Source organism: Typopeltis vanoorti, chromosome 24 (genome assembly GCF_054136105.1).
Source record: "Typopeltis vanoorti isolate ZY-2024b chromosome 24, IOZ_Tvanoo_1.0, whole genome shotgun sequence".
Lineage (NCBI taxonomy): Eukaryota > Metazoa > Arthropoda > Arachnida > Uropygi > Thelyphonidae > Typopeltis > Typopeltis vanoorti.
The window spans coordinates 40,146,823-40,167,227 of record NC_143572.1 but is presented as its reverse complement, the minus strand read 5'-3'; the positions used below and the strand labels follow the sequence as shown (position 1 = coordinate 40,167,227).

General features: G+C 36.5%; 1 protein-coding gene across 1 annotated transcript; it reads right to left on the bottom strand.

The window, feature by feature from the left end:
* Window positions 1–4,183: 4,183 nt before the first annotated feature.
* Window positions 4,184–20,155, bottom strand: LOC150093118 (uncharacterized). The gene is made up of 3 exons (XM_090413356.1): window positions 20,039–20,155; window positions 15,001–15,041; window positions 4,184–5,211 (listed from the first exon to the last, which is right to left on the bottom strand). The coding sequence occupies exons 2-3, from the start codon at window positions 15,014–15,016 to the stop codon at window positions 4,424–4,426; spliced, it is 804 nt and encodes a 267-aa protein (XP_090269482.1). The 5' UTR covers window positions 15,017–15,041; window positions 20,039–20,155; the 3' UTR covers window positions 4,184–4,423.
* Between the last annotated feature and the right edge of the window lie 250 nt (window positions 20,156–20,405).

Sequence of the window (20,405 nt, the reverse complement as noted above, 5' to 3'; positions counted from 1 at the left end):
TATTGGATCATAATTCAGTCAATTTGGGGAATAAGTAAGTGGTTTTTTTTCTCCTGGAAACTTCAGAATTTCGACATCGGAACCCACGGTATTTCAGACATTAACATACTGTGTTTGGATTACAGATCAGTGGATGGTAGCATTTGTCTGCCTCCCCTCATTGGAGATCGCTTATAATTAGTGATAGTCTTGGGACAGGTATCCCTGATTAGCTACAGGTGAAGATTGAACTTTCCCCATCAATCTCCTCACCTATTTAGTATCATACAGTACTCAAGTGAGGAGATTGATGGGTGACGTTCAATCTCCACTGGTAGCTAAAGGATTGTAAAGAACTGTAAAGAATTGCTGCTCAGAAGACTTTAGAAGAAGATTGGGAATGACTAAAGTAACAGTCATAGCGGTGTCTAAATTCTGGATGGATGGATCCATCTCCACAGAAAAAAAAAGCTAGGGATTCTGGATGCTGCTCTTTTTCCACCAGCGATTTATGTATGTGAGAGGTGGAACCTAAAGAAATCTGTTAGGAAAAGAATTCCTGCTTTTGAAATCTGGTGTTACAGAAAGCTGTTTAGGATTTCATGTATCGAAAGATGAATGAACAAATGAATGTGGCTAGACACAATTGGTATAACTTTAAGCTCCTTAAGAATATATTGACAGAAGAAAGGTGAAATATTTTGGAAAAAATGAAATGATGGAAGGAGGACTTCTCAACACATTAATACACATACATAAACTTGTGTGAAGGGGCATATGACAACTGAATTCGAAACTTTTATTGAATACCGTCTTGGAACTCCTTTAGCCGAATTACAACAGATATGCAGTTTGGCATACATTTCACATGGTCTTGGACTTCATCTATGTGCACAACATACCAGACATTCACCAGATTCCTTCAACTGGCTCAGATTTGACAAAAGAGGACTGGCTCCCAGATCTGTTTCCTAAAATGTCTCATACATTCATAATAAGGTTCAGATACGGGATTTATCGTGGTCAGAAAAGATTGCCACGACATCTTCTATTCAAAAATAAAATAAAAATTTCTGCAAAGCATAATAAATTATGGTATTAATTTCATGAAGAGACTTTGACATTTTTTCATGGAAGAAAACATATTAAATATGTTATTGTAGCCTATTATTCCATTTCTATTCATCTATTTCTTTTTCCTTTTTGAGATAGAGTTCAGCATATTTATTACAAATTTATTATACCACATGGTAAGTGGATGGACGAGGAGATATTATATTATTTAATTAATTTTTTGTATTTTTATTTATTTCTTACATAATCCGGATACTCTTCTCTATAGACCAAACACAAAACTTTTTCCAAGCTACTTCAGGTCTCCAGTAAGCCTAACATGGTTTCACACAGGGCAATAAATTCGTCTTTCAGTGAAAGACATTCTTGAATAACCTAGCCATAGAACACTTTTCACACTCATGGATGTGATAAAGGAATGCTATTGTTATGTTAATGATAATAATAATAATAAGCTAATGCCTTTTTGTTCCCTTACAGGGAGTAAGCGAGGCCTTTAAACTCTACCTAGCTTTTGGAGACTGAGTGGGAAGTTCAATCTACACCAGTAGCCAATCAGAGATAGCTGGCCCATGTCTGTCACCAATTATAGGCAGCCACGATGAAGAGGCTCGCAAACAAGTGCTGCCATCTCTTGGTACCTAACCCTAACAGGATATGTTACTGTCTTAAATAATGTGGATTCTACCGTCCATTTTCTTGAGTTTACGGAATGAAAAACCCTGGTTTCTGGGAAAAAACTTTCTTGACCTTGCCAGAGATCGACTACCTCGTTAGGCCTAGTGCAGAACTTGCTTCTCACCTTAGAAACGCCGGTGACCAAATATATTAACATTAGCCCAGATGTGATGTAATTGAAGCCTTGTACAGTGGAATGACCACATTCTTACGAAGGGGAGCTGGAAAGTTCTGATAAACACCTAGAACAAAAATTTTATTAAAGCAACTGATATAACCACCAAAAGAACATACTAACAGAGTTAGGAAGGTAACTTATGTTCTTACTAGGGGTATCTTCCCCCATGGCGCCTACGGCGCCCCCTCCCCCGAGTTCCGGACTGGTAAGCCTGTTCTCCTTCAATTCTGATGACTCGAGACATGAGGCAACAATGTGTTTGTCTCATGAAGGCAAACACATTGTTGGACGTTTCAAAACAATGAAGAGACAAAAAAAGTGACATAAAAACGTTTCAAATTTCGGCTTATCTTTTTATATATATAGAATAGATATCGTATGTTCTTTCTTGTAGTTATACCAGTTGCTTTAATATAATTTTTGTTCTAGCTGTTCATCAAAACTTTCAAACACCCCCCCCCCCCATGTATCTCTAATTATAAATGTCCATCTTAGGATATAGTGGCATTTCTTTGTCCTGTTTATTTTTTTTTTTATTACTTTTGCAATATCTCCTTTGAACTCCAGTTCTCTCTCTCTCTCTCTACCAATATCCTAGGATCCCTCATTTTCCTGTAATAGAATGTGTCTAATATGATACACAGCATTACCTTACATTTACCGGTGTTGAATCGTATGCTGCTGTGCTGGTGCTCTGAAGCACCAGCACAACTTTTGATCATCTGAAAACAGCCGAATATCCTTTTGCAAACCACTCACAATATTAATTAACAAACAAAATAAACAGCAATGATCCTAGGACACCTGTGGGACTCCACTGGTAACTGTCCTACTCAGAGTAATAGCTCCTCTATACACAACCGTTTGATATCTATTAGATATCCAGTTATCGAATCAACCAACTGATTTTCCAATCCCATTGCCCGTAACTTATACACCAATTTATTATGTGGTAGTCTTTATAAATGAAGCACCCTAACCAGAACTGTAGTCGCCTTTATTATAAAATGTAATAGATTAGTGAAACAAAACGTCTCTTTAATCCCTCGCTTCCTCCACCGCCTGAAACACAACACCGCTAATTGAATTAGTGTTAATTTTTTTCAGTTTCAAATCGCATAATTTTTCACTTATTAGTGTTGAAAAGTCAAAGCATTGTCCAGTACTATTTTTAATAAATAAATAAATAATGTGAAACGTTTATTCAGTATTACAGAAATCCTATTTCAAAATTTTGTAAAGAAAATAACAACGAACTTTTTTTTTCTTTAGGATATTTTAGTGGCTTAGACTAAACTTATCGGTAATGCCTCCATAGCGCAATTGGAAGAACAATGGAACGTTGTGCCCTTCGACTGGAAAAAAACAGAGTTCGATCCTCGTCGTGAAAAGAGGAATCTTTACATGGCCTTTTTCAATTGAAGGTGAGTTAGCCGGTCTCATACGGAAGTAGCAGGAGTTTTGATCCCGGAAAATCATCCTGCGTACAGGCAAATCGGCCATGTGAACACACGCAATTACAGATAAACAATACTGTTGGTGGTGATGATGGGCAGTAGATGGCGTTGATGGTAGTGTCGTTGTGTGTAGGTAAGGAATTAAGTAGTAGGGAAGACTGAGAAATGGTGTAGTAGGTAGAATGGGGTGCCCTCCCGTGACGAGTCTTTGGATTCCTTATAGGCGTCACGCAGTAATAACAAGAGTAATACGTGGATATCGCAAAGCAGACGATGAGCGTTAGAATTCCGTTTGAAAAAAAAAATGGCTGCAAAATTAGTTTTCCTACTTCACGCTTCTGTTATTCAGCGCTCTACTCGTATTTATCTTTCATATTGTCAGTATCGTCAATACAGTAATTATAGAGTTAATATTGTCAATAACTTCAAAGTAAATATGGTCAATACTTATTTCGTAAAATAAAATAAAAGGTAAATAATTTATTAGAGTTTTTCAAATAAACATGGGGAAAATACTTATCCAGTACTATATTTTCCGACAGTGGAGATAATTGCATAAAATTGTGTACCAAACTAGCCCACTCTCTTGCACCATTAAAATCATTGAAAATTTTAAAGTAAACAAAAACAATTCGAAGCATTTTATATTCAAAGAAACCCGATAATCATAAGTTTAAGCATAGTGCACAGTTATTATCACCGTAGAATAATATTGTACAAGCACATTTTATTTAATGTTTCAAGTTTTACAAGACGTAAAAACTAAATATTAGGTTTTTGGAAACATAAAGTGATACAGCAATGATAGAAAAAGCAATTTTAACTGATATTTAAAAATATACTTTATTTTTGTCCTAGTCAAGATAACGTCTGCAAAATTTAATACCAGATTACAAATTGATAATATTTAAACCAATAAAGATTTTGAATAATGAGTCAAGATTAAGATTTTGAATAACATGATAACATTCAGAATAATAAGACAAGTATTTGTTTTTAAATTAAAACAAAACTGCTAACTTTATACATTGTTATCATCTTAGGGTTTGATATCAATCTAGAAAGAATTATCTCTCTGTAATTCATCTTCTGCTTCTTTTTTGTCTTGACATTCAGCAGCATTTGAGAGCCCAGTGACTTTTTTAAAAATCACATTTTCCATCACTTCTTTTACGTCATCCTGAACATGTTTAATGTCATCCTGTACATGTTTGGGCTTCCAATTTTGAAAGACTTGACTTTCAGTCTTTATTCTCTCCAGTTTATCTTTGACTTTATCAGGACTCAGCTTTTCATGTACTTCATTCTTCATTTTTTCGAGTTTATCTTTGACTTTATCAGGACTGAGTTTTTCATGTACTTCATTCTTCATTTTTTCCAGTTTATCTTTGACTTTATCAGGACTGAGTTTTTCATGTACTTCATTCTTCATTTTTTCCAGTTTATCTTTGACTATATCAGGACTCAGCTTTTCATGTACTTCATTCTTCATTTTTTCCAGTTTATCTTTGACTTTATCAGGACTCAGCTTTTCAGGTAACTTCATTTTTTCCAGTTTATCTTTGATTTTATCAGGACTCAATTTATCTTTGATTTTATTAGGGCTCAGGCTTTCATTCAAGTTAATTTTATCGATTTGGTTTTTGATTTTTTCAAGAACTGGACTTTTTTTAGATCTGGCACTTTTGTCCTTGAGACTATCAGCATCACCTGCTTCGTCTTCTGTTGCTACATTTAAGTTAATAGAAGGCAGAACCTTTCTAGCTTCATCATCCCTTTTCTCTTTTTCGTCATCACTCCTTGGTGCTTTCTCTGCAGTTGCTACTGCAGAGTTTGCCTCTTTATCTGAAAGATTTTAAAGAAATGTGTTTGCTTTTAGGTGTTATATACAATGTCATATTCATTTTTCACTAGCAAAGAAATTCATTTTCCGATCAGTGAACAATAAAAACAACGGCTGTGAACAAATAAAACCTTTTTTTAAAGAATAAGAAAATATTGGCACAGTTTCAAAATAAAATTTAAACCAGAATTTCTGTAATCTTTTTTTTTTCTTTTTTTTACTTCTCACCTACAGAATGTCGAAAATCTTTGTTGCAGAGTAGTTCAGTTTGGTCGGAATACACATACAGTATTTATTTGATTTTATAAAAAAAATTACAAAATCGAAGAAAATAATACGGAAATGCAAACTAATTTTGTCCTTGCGCCGTTGCAAAAATATAATAGTAAACTAATATTCAATTTATTTTATTTTTTATTTTCATAAATAACTGAGCTGAAAAGGGAAAAAACAAACAGAATTCATTCATTACAGGAAATGTGTCAAAATAACGAGGCCCATATCTTCAGTGATTACCGACTGAACAAGGTGATTCTATTCCTTTCTACGATACTATTTCAAAAAAAAATTTAGTTAACATTGGTTAGGATTACATAACGTTAACGACTAGTTAACAATCTGTTGTGGTGTTGCAATGGCCAGAAAACCACCATTTAAAGTGTTGGTTAAATTACCGAAAATGTAAAACAGAAAAGAGCATTATCTTGTTATAATGCTCTTTTCTGTTTTAACAGTCAGAGAGAATTCAATTTCTCATAGCACTTAGATGGCATACTATATATTCCGAATATATAGATATTCAGAGGAGGACAAAATTGTTTTTAATGGAAAACTCGATATATCTTCCCCCTTTTGGTTTCAGATAATTGAAGATATGGTCGTGTTTAATTTATTAATAATAAGAAAAAATGCAAATAGTTTAAGTCCAAGCGTAAGCAAATGCCTGGATAGTGTTACAACTAACCCTTTAGGGAGTGCAACACTGAGACAACTCATGGTAAGGGTGGAGCAAGCTCCGATCACTATTCTTAATATTTCCCCATAATATGAAACCCAGCTCCTAGGAGCTGTATTACTTTGAATTGAAGCCTTTGGCTCTTCATATATAATTAATAATTTATTAAGACACCTTCTTGGCAATTCTCATAGTAGGGTATATGTAAGTTCTGTTTGCTACAAACTTGATATTTCTAGGTCTACCTACTCACTGATGAGACCTCAATAAAGAACAGTAATACAGTTCCTAGGAGCTGGATTTCACAATATGGGGAAATATCAAGAATAGTGATCGGAGCTTGCTCCGCCCTTACCATGAGTTGCCTCAGTGCTGCACTCCCTAAAGGGTCAGTTGTAACACTATCCAGGCATTTGCTTACGCTTGGACTCGCCGAACTTTATATATTTACTATATTCGGCATGAAACTCTTTGAGTTTCTTATTCGGCTATGAAACAATATGGGATGTAATATCCCTTAACTTAAATATATTATTATTATTATTATTATTATTATTCCTGATACCTCCAAGGAGTCCGAAGACTCATCGCGGGAGGACATCTTCAACTATCTCTACACCTTACCTCTACTACGAATCAACGCCATCTACCGCCCACCTCCAACACCACCACAACTAGTACTTTTTGTCTGTAAATTGCGTGTGTTCTGAAGGGCCGATTTGTATGTATGCGGGATGAAAAACCCGAGTTTCCGGGAGAAAAAACCCTGCTACCTCCGTATGAGATCGGCTAACTCACCATCGATTGAAATCGACCAGATAAAGATTCCTCCCGTCGCGACGAGAATCGAACTTAGGCCTATTCCAATCGAAGGGCGCAATGTACCGTCGTTCTTCCAATTGCGCTACGGAGGCGTTATATATATATATATTTTCTTTTTCCCACTTAATATTCCTTTACTTTACACAAAACATAAATGTTCCATTTAGTTTCAACGGATCTCCGCATTCTCGTACAGCAGTAATATGTGCAGGGTGGTTCAAAATTCCACGTACAAACTTTGAGGAGAGGGAGAGAACGTCAAAATCAACCATGTTCACATAGGAAAGCATGACCAGAAACGCCTCCCCGAAAGTGATTGGTGGCGCTGTTCGCCAGCGCTCCAGGTGAGCAATTGGGAATTACTCATTCAAGCTTTCTACGTGGTACGAAGAACATGCGTCGTTTTACGAGCGCTGAGATAGCAGACATGTACCCCGTTTACCATATTATGTATCCAACTACTATTGAACTGTTCAGTTACTCCTAATAAAGTTTTTTACACTACTAACTGCCTTGTGTTATTTTTGTATCTTTGTGTCCCTGTTAATACCTTCTGATGGCGTTTCCGGTCAAGCTTTCCTATGTGAATATGGTTGATTTTGATGTTTTCTACCTCCCTTCAAAGTTTGTACGTGAAATTTTGTAAGCGGATTATATCTATATATATCTATGCTATATACCAGGTGATTATAAAATAACGTTCAGAGCCCTCTAGCGAGTGATATATTGGACGAAACACATCAATATTTGGTAGACGTACACAGAGGAACAAGGGGATTCGATTTAACGAAAAAAAAATAGTACCAAAAGTCGCCAACAGGGGAAATTTTAGCACTGTTTACAAAGTAAAATGCATTAATTTGCATTATCGCGTTTCTTGTAAGCGATCATGCAATAAACGGAAAGCCTGTGCGACTTCTTATCATTCATAGACGAACTGCTTTTCGATGCCTCTTACCTTAAGTGAGCGTGCTTTGTTAGTCAAACTCTATTATCAGTGGAACAAGAATGCCAGTGCTTTTCTTCATGATTTTCGGCGTATGAAAAATTTACGAAAAGGACCGATTACCGTAACAAACTTACGAAAACTGATTCGGCGATTTGAAACTACTGGAACTCTAGCAGTGCAGGTAGGCAGGGGACGCAAGAGAATCAGTCACCAACAAGTTGAACAAGTTGCAACTGCAATTGTGGAACAGGAGATGACGAATGTGCAGGGTACCAGCAGTGCACGAGCAATATCCCGGCAAACGGACATCGCATATACAACGGTGTGGAAAATCCTACATCAGATGTTGAAGTTTTACCCCTATAAAATCAGTCATGTTCAAGAATTGCGCCCTGGTAATGCGACCACACGAATCGACTTATCATAGAGATTCTTGATAAGTTGGAAGTGAATAATCCATGGCCATGGCAGATTTTATGGAGTGACGAAGCGCACTTTTATTTGAACGGAGACATTAACACATGCAACTGTCACATTTGGGCTGCAACTAATCCACACGTGTGTCTGCAGATGCCTATCCACTCGCCCAACGTCACAGTGTGGTGCAGATTTACGGCATCTTTTATCATCAGTCCATATTGTTACGAGGAAAATCGCCAAAATGGACCAGTGACCTGTTTCTTCAATGCTAACAGGTATGCCAATATGCTACAGAACTTTGTGGTTCCACAGCTGCAGCAACGAGGATGTCTCGATTCGACCATCTTCATGCAATAGTGCACCACTGCACATCGGGCTTCCGGTACAGCATGTTTTGCAACAACATTTCTCTGACAGAAGAATCATTAGCCGTGCATTTTCCATGCCATGTCCACCGAGATCGCCTGATCTCAATCCTTATGACTTTTGGCTGTGGGGATATCTTACAAGCATTGTGTATCAAGGACATGTACCCAATATTCCAACTTTGAAAGATCGAATAACGTTACACCTGAGAGAAATCAATTCCAATATGTTGCGAGCCACTGTGGAAAATGCCGTGCACGATATGCAGTTCCTGGAACATCAGAATGGTGGTCATATTGAACCTCATTTGTAATTAACAATGAACGTCATGAAATTGATGTGCGCTGTCTCTCATTTGCCATTTAGTCATTCATTACTCACACCCACGAAAATGAAATTAGCAGCGCCAAAATTTCCCCTGTTGGCGACTTTTGGTACTTTTTTCCCGTTAAATCGAATCCCCATGTTCCACTGTGTACGTCTACCGAATATTGGTGTGTTTCGTCCAATACATTACTCGCTAGAGGGGTCTGAACACTTAACGTTATTTTATAATTACCCGGTATATAAAAAGATAAGCCGAAATTTGAAACGTTTTTATGTCACGTTTTTTGTCTTACCGGCTCTTACCGGTTTACCAGCCCGAAATTCGGGGAGTTGGGCACCGTAGGCGCAAGGGGGGAAGGAGCCCCCTAGTCTAGATAGATAGATAGATAGATAGAGAGAGAGAGAGAGAGAGAGAGTAGCTCATGGATGTGGCGTTTACACACCACGGCGCTTGGGCCGCACGAAGGAAATTTCATTTCGAGTCTGGTCGGCGACTAGAGGAAATTTTTCTAAACCTTTTTTCGACCGGTTCCCGAGTTAGTCGATCTCTGGCACAGGCAAATGGGTTTTTTTCTCCAGGAAACTCGGGTTTTTCGTCCCGTAAACTCAAGAAAATCGTCCGTAGAATCCACACTATTTCAGACATTAAATATATCGTGTTAGGGTCAGGGACCAAGAGATGGCGGCACTTGTTGAGCCATTCTCTTCACTGCGTGCCACTTAATTAATGATAGTCTTGGGCCAGCTATCTCTTATTGGGTACCAGTGGAGATTGAACTGCCCACTCAGTCTCCAAAAGTTAGATAGGGCTAAAACGCCTCGCCTACTTCCTATACGGGAATGTATAGGCGTTAGCGGATTTTATTTTTTTAAATACACATATATATAGATGGATTGTTGTTTGATGAATTGTTCATTCGATTAATTGACTTTTCGATAAACTGTCTTTCGATGAATTGCCTTTTCAGCTTAACTTTCAGTTCTCACTTTTACTTGGTTGGTCTTGTACTCCAATTTTCTCTCCATAGGTTTAAATAAACCCTCTTTCCTCATTAAATTAAATAGGTTTAAATATATCCCCTTTCCGTTGTTTGCTGCTGCAGATAATCATTCAGATTTCGTTTTCTTCTTGAACAACTTGCTTTACTTGTAGTTATCCTCCGCCTCCTTTTTTTTATATTGTGTTATAGGTAGACCTATCAATGTCACTGCGAGGATTGAGGGCATGGTGCATTGTCATTAATGTTCGCGTTTTTTGGTCTAAATTTTCCAACTCTAGCTGGGTTTGGGTATGGCTCAGGTGTTAATTGCTTTTATCAAATTTCCAGCGTTAAGCATTGATTGAAGGAGTTTTCTTAGCTGCCTTATGTATTTATTCTGCATTAGTCTTTTTCTTTGATATTATTGTGCAAAATTTCTGATGTTTCTAAAATTTCCAAATATTTGTAACTATCTTCGAATTTTATTGCTTTGATTTTTTCGCCATTGAGCAGCTCGATTTCGTCCAGGTCTTCAAACTTTCCTCTTGTTATTCCAGCAATTGTGCATTTTTCTATGGATTTCATAAGCAAGAAAAATAGCCGCATGAAGTTTTGTATTAGAAACGTCATAATACAAAAGATTTATTATTATTATTATTATTATTATTATTATTATTATTATTATTATTATTATTATTATTATTATTATTATTATTATTATTATTATCATCATTATTATTATTATTATTAGTATTATTATTATTATTATTATTGTGTGCACTCCTACACAAACTCTGAAGAATCATTGCAGGAGACAAACTAACCACACAATCTATCATACCTCTCATTGAACCCATTAATAAACAAAAGTGCTCACAACTGACTCTGACAGTCCATTCCATTCAGTCAGTCATTCATTCATAACCCTCCAAGTGAAAAATTCAGTTCTCACGTCCCTACCAACCATACTTTTACTGAACTTTCAGGGATGATCTCTTGTTCTATCCCCTCTAGACAAGCGCTGAAATATTTCTCCTGCATCAATCCTTTCAGATTATTCCCTATGTACAAATTAAACAGTAAAAGTTAATAAAGTTATAGTGTGCAGTTAATGAGGATAAGACTTTCCCAAACGTTTGGTAAGGAAATAGAGTTATTCAGTTTCCAAGTTGGGACAATGCAGTAGCGTTTCGGCACCTTCTTTGAATACGTGCTCAAATGCAAAACTTCAAATAGCTATAAAAGACGGATCTTCAAAGAGATGATTGTATCTATAGGCCTGTGGAGGTAGGTTTACGATATATTGAAGATGTCGGCACGCCAGTTGGAGAGCAGGAGAGAGCAGACTTCAGTAATCTCAACTGACAAATGAGGAGTACATAAGAAAAGATTTTGAGCATAGTTGCATAATAAGCAATTATTGGTGTGTCTCTGCAGACATCTGCAAATAGTGCTGCTATAGACCAGGTGATGGAATAGATGGTGGAGATGGTATGCATAAACAAATTGATGAAATGAGTGGAAGGAGGGTAATTATTATGGGGGATTTCAACTATGGTAACATTGATTGGAAGGAGGAGAGGACACATGTGAGGAAGGAAATGGATTTTATTCAATTATTAAGGGATAATTATCTGAAACAGCATGTAATTGAAAATACTAGGGGTGTGAGAGTGCTTGACCTGGTAATTACATCTCAAAATTTGACTGTAATGAACATGACCATGTTGCCACCTATTGGTGAGAGTGATCATAAGGTCTTGACCTGGGAGGTGGCTAAAGGTGTGCAATTTGTGATTAAGACAGGGTATATGTGGAATTACCGTGCTGGCAAGTATGAAAAGCTTAGGAGATTGCTTGGGTCAGTGCCATGGCAGGTACAACTGCAAGGCCTGAACGTCGATAGAGCATGGGAAGTGGTCAAAGAGCATTTACAGGAGGTTATGGCTGATTGTATACTTAAGGTCTGAAGTGAAAAGTAGGTAAAATGGATGAATAACACCATTAAGCTTGAGCTGCAAAAAAAGAAACAACTATGGAGGGAATTTAAAGAAAGCGGTGACCTGCAGGAACACGAACGGTATAAAGTGCAGGCCAGAAGGGTAACGAGTGTGGTAAAAACAGCAAAAGCCGATTATGAAAGGAAACTAGCTATGCAAGCAAAAGAGAATCCCAAACAGTTCTTTCAATATGCTGCAAGCAAGAAAAAAACTGTACATGGCAAAATGATTTTAAGGAATGACGATGGTAAAGAGTTCACTGAACCAGTCGTTATAGTGGAGTTACTGAGCGCGACTTTGCAAAAGTATATCATCCAAGTGGTGACGTTCAAAAAATGAAGGAACCATTAGTTTATACGGGAATTGTGATGAATGAAGTGGAGGTGAATAGTCTATTACAGAACCTTAATGTGAATACATCTGTGGGATTGGATGGTATACCGGCACGGGTCTTGCATGAAGCGGCTAAGGAATTATCAGTACCCTTGACCATGTTGTTTAATCTGAGTCTCGGGTCTGGCATAGTCCCGAAGGCGTGGAAAGAGGGGAAAATAGTTCCACATAAAGGAGGATCCAAGACTATGGTTGCAAATTACCGACCGATCAGCATATCAGGAGTCGTTGTCAAGGTCTTGGAGGAAGTAGTCAAGGGAAAAATACAGGAATGGATAGATGAAAATGACATACTGTACAGAGGACAGCATGGCTTTGTGAAGGGTAGATCATGCCTCAGTAACTTGCTCAAGTTTTATAACAAGGTGACGGCTGAACTGGATAAGGGAAATGGGTTTATAGTGATACTGCTGGACCTGGCAAAGGCGTTTGACAGGATACCACATGGAATTCTAATCCGTAAACTACAACATATGGGAAGGGATATAGGGTTGGTGAGATGGATAGCTGGGTGGTTGATGGAGAGATATCAAAGAGTAGTTTATTCAGGAGTAGAGTCCAAAAGACGGCCTGTGACTAGTGATGTGCTACAGGGTTCTGTTCTTGGACCACTGCTGTTTAATCTGTTCATTAACGATATAGGGAAGGGTCTAAGTGGGACAGTTCATTTGTTCGCTGATGACGCAAAGTTGGGTAGGGCGATAGTGAATGCAGAAGATGTCAAAGTCTTGCAAGATGACTTAGATCGATTGGAGTTCTGGACTAAGGAGAATGGATGTCAATTTAATGTGATAAAATGTAAGATTATGCATTTCGGAGTGAAAAGATTAGCAGCAGTATACCACATTGGTGGAACTGTACTCCAAGAGATTGATGAGGCCAGGGACTTGGGAGTGTTGGTGGATAGGGAGATGAAGTTTAGGGGGCACATTGCGAAAGTAGCTAAATTAGCTCATCAACTCACTTGGTTGTTGAAAAATACCTTGACGAGCAGAGATAAGCAAGTTATTGTACCTCTGTACCGAGCCCTGATAAGACCTCATCTCGACTACTGTGCCCAGATTTGGTCACCTCGGTTCCTTCTTGATGGGGAGGAGGTGGAGAGGATCCAGAGGCGAGTGACTAAGATGATAGCAGGTCTATGGAATGAACCATATGAGAACAGGTTGAAGATTTGTGGGTTGCAGAAACTAGTTGATAGGTGGAAAAGGGGAGATATGATTGAGACATTCAAATTGCTAAAAGGATTCTATAGGATTAATTCAGAGGATATTTTTGAGATCAGGACTGGTGGTGGGAGAACTAGGGACACCCATGGAAGCTGGGCAAGAGCGTGGTTAGCAGGGGTGTTAGAGCTGGGTTCTTTACTTTTAGAGTGGTAAATGAGTGGAATAAGCTGCCAGAGTCTGTTGTGGGTGCCATGACAGTGAGCGAGTTCAAGGCAAGGTATGATAGATACTGTGAGAATGTTGAACAGTTGTGTGAACATGATGTTTAGGGCCTCCCTCGATGAGTCTAAGGACTCCCTGGAGTAGCCCGTAGTAATAATAATAATAATAATAATAATAATAATAATAATAATAATAATAGGGGGTTCTCTAATCTGTCATATTTTAGCCTTACAGGGTATCCGGAGAGTTCATCGAAAAAGCAATTAATCGAAAGACAATTCATCGAAAAGGCAATTAATCGAATGAACAATTCATCGAACGACAATTCGATGAATGAAAATGCAATTCATAGAAAAAATACTTCACCGAAATTTTTAACATTTCGAAAATGTTATGATAAAAGTGATCCATATATAACAAATACTGAATCGTGTATAATGAGAGTTATTCGCTATGAGTTATGAAGAGATAAGAAGGAGGTCACAAGACAGGATGTTATGATGTGCTGCAATAATTACCAATCTTCGGATTGATGCACCAAAAAGAAAAGAAGTAGAGTGAGAAAGCAATGCTACTTTAATAGAGAATAATTATAGAACAATATGGTTTCTTATTGTCTTTCTTGTCCGATAACTGTTTCATGTCTGTTCATGGGAATGATTTTCTTGTTTCCGGGAGAAAAAGCCCAGCCTATGCCGGCTCCATTATGATTATTATTGTTAATAGTAGTAATATGCGACTTCAATGCAGCAATTATTATGGGATGAATTTTATTCATCCCATAATAATTGCTAATATCATTTCGAAAATACGTTTCGAAATGATATTAGCAATTCCTCTTTGATTGCATCAATTTAATGAAATTTTAGTTAAAATTTTCGGTGAATTGTTTTTTCAATGAATTACATTTTCGACGAATTGTCGTTCGATTAATTGTTCATTCGATGAATTGCCTTTCGATTACCTGTTTTTTTTTTTTTTTTTGATGAATTTTCATGGAATCCCTTACAGAGTATATGTGAAACAACGAAAGTATTTACTACAGTGCTTAATGCACGTACACATGAATACATACAATGTTTATAAAAATATTAGGATTCCAAGAGTAACTCATACAAATGATTGCATTTTCTTGCATTCAGTTTGTAAACGTGAAGTTGAATTTGTAATGAAATAAGAGACTCTTACCTGAGGAACTCATCATGGATAAGAGTTTTTCAATTTTGCTCCTACAAAGATAATAATGTAAATTAATGTCCATGGTGAGATTTTGAAAATTGTCAGTATATGTTAATTTAACTAAGACTAAGACATTAAAACAGCCGCTGTGAACAGGATCGATAAATATAGAACAAACATTTTTGAAAACTGTCCTGTATTTATTGATTAACCCCTTAACGAGAAATCGTCCGATCCCATTCACCAATGATTGCTGAAGTGAGCAATGAATTCCTGAAAAGATCTGTATAGAGATCCATCAGGATATAGCCTATATCAGTGGTCTCAAACTTGCGGTCCGCAGGCCGCATCCGGCCCCCGAAGCAATTTTACACGGCCCGCGAATACATTTCAATTATGTATTTGTTGTAAATAAGGTGCTTATAGTTTTAGAGACAAGTGAGCTTATGTGCGCATAAGCTCAGTCCATATCTACAATTTACAATCAGTAAATTTAGTTCGCGAGCCGACAGTTGGTGGCGCTTCAGTATTTTGGTGCTTCCAATGCACAGCTGCGCAGTTCATATTGCAATATAGATGGAGACAAACTAACGTAAGGCTTATAAAATCTGTTTATTTGTTGCTTAAATATAAAGCGCCAATAGGCTTCATTTCGACGATATAAACATTATTTAAATTAAGGGGATATTAAATCCCACATTGTTTTAAGAAACTCAAAGATTGGAATCAGAGAGTGGGATTTAATATCCCCTTAATTTAAATAAATACTGTTTATTTGTGCTTGTTGTTAGATCTACATTATATCAATACCTATCGTTTAGAATTGTGCATAACTTTTGAGTGTTGCTTTCATACGAATATTCATCTTGTTGAATTAAAGTTGTAAATAAAATTACAATAGCGATTTTAATTAAGAGATTAAACTGCAACCATGTCTTTAACAAAGAGTAAAAGAAAAGTGGACGAAGAAGCGTGTTTTTCAAGATAAATGGGGGAAATTATGTACTTTTGTGGTGTTTGGCGAATAAAATTGTATGTTTTATTTGTAATAAGGGAATATCAGTTCCAATTTCGTTTACCGTTTCGTGGGTTGTGGTCTATTCCCTGACAGTCCGTCCGGCTTTTCTTTGCATGAAACTTAAAAGTATTTTGAATTTCGCCAGGGCAGGTTACTAACCTGTCGCTGGGTAAGTAAGTAACCTGTCGCTGGGTAATATCTACTTAAATGAAATAATAATAAAATGGAATAAAAATTTACATCAAGGAATTAAACTTTCTCCTACAGTGAACTGAAACACTCTCATTTTTGCCGATGACCAAATAATAATTACAAATTCTGAAGATAACTTACAGAAAGCTATTTTAGATCTAAATGAGATAGCCAAAGATTATGGTATGATAATATCAATAGAATAATTAAAAATCTATGGCTTTTAAAGGACAAGATCCAACAAGAACTAAAATAGTAATAGATAACAAGATCTCAGAACAGGTGAATTCATTTAACTGCTTAGGATGTATGATCACATATGAAAATGAAAAAGATATAAACGTAAAATTGCAAAAGATTTAAAAATAACAGGTGTAATTAACTCTATATTTAAACCAAACCTAGTTCAAAAACAAACCAGACTAAAAGTATACAATACATTAGCCCTACCAGTCTTAATGTTGAAGCGAAATCTGGACAATGATACAAAAAGACAAACAAAGATTAATAACAGCAGAAATGAAGTTTATGAGAAAAATTGCAAAGTATACCGTATTTGATCACAAAAGAAACGAAGAAATTATGAAATAATTAAACCAAGAACCAGTAATAGAAAAATTAAAAAATATAAACATAAATGGATGGAACACGTTCAAAGAATGAAATCAGAAAGATTATTATTATTATTATTATTATTATTATTATTATTATTATTATTATTATTATTATTATTATTATTATTATGCGCAACTCCAGGGAGTCCTTAGACTCATCGAGGGAGGCCCCAAATCATGTTCATCACAACTATTCTACATTCACATAGTATCTATCATACCTTGACTTAAACTCATTCACTGTCACAGCACCCACTACAGACTCTGGCAGCTTATTCCACTCATTCAGCACTCTAAAAGTAACTGGTAATTAATTTACGGAATTAACAACGCATATAAAGTATATTAATTAAAGATAACTTTAATGAATCACTTCTATATTTCGGCAATGTCACATTGCCATCTTCAGGAACATAAAGATATGGTATGTGCACTAAGGAACTAACAAAGCAAATGAGGAAGAAAGTAAGAAAATAATTTTGTTCCTAAAGTCCTAATGGTGCCCTCTTGCGGGCTAATTTGGTAGTCTTGGCAGTTGGGCTGAGGTTCTCATAATGAAAGTCTCCCAAATTTGAGGCAGTTTCATGCACCCAAATTTGGGGCAGTTTCATGCACCCAAATTTGTTGAGGTTAGGAACGTTTTTTAGAGCTGCTGAAGATTCTTTGAATAATCTTTCGTATTTAAACTTGCTGCGATGGATTATTTTTGTTTTCTTCCAACGAATTTTATGGTGGGTATCTAAGGCATGGTCTGCCAGCCCAGAGCAGCTGTACTGGTGAAACCGGATGTAGTCTTGGTGTTCTGAAATCCTGATATTTGTTGTTCTGCCTGTTTGGCCAAAGTAGGACAATTTGCAGCTGCAAGGGACCTGGTATACACCAGGTAGGTCTAGGGGAAGTGGTTGGTCTTTGGTAGAGCGGATAAGGGATGCCAACTTTTTATATGGTCTGTAACAGGAAGTAAGGTCATATTTTTTGAGGATATTAGTTATTTTTTCGGAGGTGCCCTGGATGGGGGGGATAGTTATAGACTTGGTGTAGTCTTTATTGTGGAGGGGGGAGGGGGGTTGTGGTTTACAGGTTTTAGTATTTTTTGGATTTTTTGGTGGTTATAGCCATTGGCTAAGAAAGTGTTGAGGATGTGGTTTAGTTCCATAGTCAGGGCCTTGTCATCTGAGCAGATTAATTTTGCCCTGTTATATAGTGTTTTTATCACCCCATATTGTTGTGAGGGGGGGGGTGAATGTATGCTGGTGAATGTATCTGCCAGTGTGGGTGGGTTTTCTGTAAACAGAAAAAACTAAAGATCCATCAAGCTGGCGGGTGATTAAAGTGTTTCGATTATCTTCATTTTCTTCTGTGGCTAGGTGGAAACCAAAATACATGCAGTACTTTGTTTTGAGCGTTATGCGGCTCAAAGCGTTTGCTGTTGAATGCAGATTGTTTCAAAGAAGGCGCCTTGCCTTATTGCTGATATTTATTTAAGTGGATACTCTCAGGAAAGATTGTAAACCATGAGTCGGCTAAAGGCTAGATAATTCGGAAATCTTGCTTCAGAAACAAACCACTGAACTTTTTCAACCGGTTTCACACCTCCAATAAGCAGAGGTCATGGTGGTCTCAAATGAAATTCATTTATCACTTGAACATATTCATAAACACATTCATTCACTTGAACATATATTGTGTTAGGGTTAGGGACCACGAGATGGCGGCACATTTGAGCCGTCTCTCTTCACTGAGTACCGCTTAATTAGTGATAGCCTTGGGCCATCTATCTCTGATTGGTACCAGTGGAGATTGAACTGCCCACTCAGTCTCCAAAAGTTAGATAGGGCTAAATGGCCTCGCCTACTCCCCGTATACGGGAATGAAAAAGGCGTTAGCTGATTTTTTTTTTTTTTTTTTACATATTCATAAACAACCATGCGCAGGTAAATAATATTGATGCTTGCTCTGCGAAACTAGTTTTTGAAAGACAGACTAGGCTCCTTAGTCTTTCTACCCTTTTTTATTTTATTTTATTTTTATTTTTTGCCCGAATTCTTTTAAGGAAATGTGTGGCAAAGATTGACTTTTCTTCTTTGGAATAAATAAGAATCAACCTATGCATTACTTTTTAAAAAAATTAGGACGGATAGTATTTTTATCATTTTTTATTAATGTTTTCTTGATTTCAAAAAATAAATTAGTGTAATTTAAAATTTAATGACTAAAGTTTCAAATACGATCCAAAATAAAACAAAAACTGAATGATGTAACAAAAACTAAATGTTAAGTCACAAGTATAATTATCCATATTATACAGCTATTAATCTAACATGAGTCTCTGTAGCTCAGTCTATTTCGATGAAGCCCTTTGAAAGAATGAAACGCTGGCTGGACGAAAAGCAGTTTCCTGGAGGAAAGTTACGGTTTTCCTCCAGCCAGGAGAGCAGACAAGCATATACATTTAGGCATAAATCTAACACCTATCTTATCCTAAAATCATAGGAAGCCAATCTGGGCAGGGCTGTTCTGTTTATATATGCAGTCAGTCCTCGACTTACAAGTCTATCCTATTAACACGTTCACTCCTGTAACCCATGGACCAGGTATCATTGCTGGCCTTCAAGGTATTATTTAAGAAATACTTTTTCTCGAGTTATTGCTGCTACTGAGATCGAGAAACCCTCAGAGACGTTTGGAAAGAATATAATATTGTGTAAATGCAACATGGTATGTGAGGTGGCAGCAGTATGTATGAATGGGTGATTGGAAGAAGCTGCTGAAAATATATGATCATACAGGCTATCAGAGAGTGCTGCTAGATAAAAAACTACAGTTCGGGGGTGAAATGATGTAGAGTAGTTTGGTGGAAGCTGTGGAAGAACTTATTGAGCTAAATAATAGTAATTATAATAATAATAAGAAGAAGAAGAAGAGAGATAAAAACACAAGAACCAGAAGCAAGAAAAAAAAAAGCAAGAGAAGCAGAAGAGCCCCAAAAAAGTTGTGGCGCTCCTCTCAGAACATGTTATAATTATATAATAGTGTTTATAAAAAAAAACGATAGTTTAATTATTGCTAGTTAATATTAAAATGGCTTCGATCAGAAAGGATGGCATAACTTCTTAAGAACCATTTGCAAAGATGTAACGCTATGTTAATATATTTCGCGTAAGCTGATCAATAATACAAATTGAATTTCTTATTATATATATATATATATAAACTGAAATACCTGATTTAAAACCTGAAAATATCCTCTTAAAGTTATAAATGAATTCCTTGCAGTTATCAGGTCAACATTGAAATACCAAAATGGCACAAGATGTTGGCTACTTATATGAAAAATATTGGAATAAGAACAACATTCTTTTTTTTATTATTAATAATTCCTATGCTAGACTCGCGCAAAACTCAATACAGTTTTCTAATATTCCAACAATGTATAAATCTCACATGTTTATATACGTTATAACGTTCACTTGAGATTTCTGAAAGACAATAACAAGTAAATTTCGAACTGTTTTTTCAATACTATAATAAATTTCTGGATACAATAACATAAACAGTGGAATACTGAATGGTGTTTGAATACGTATTTA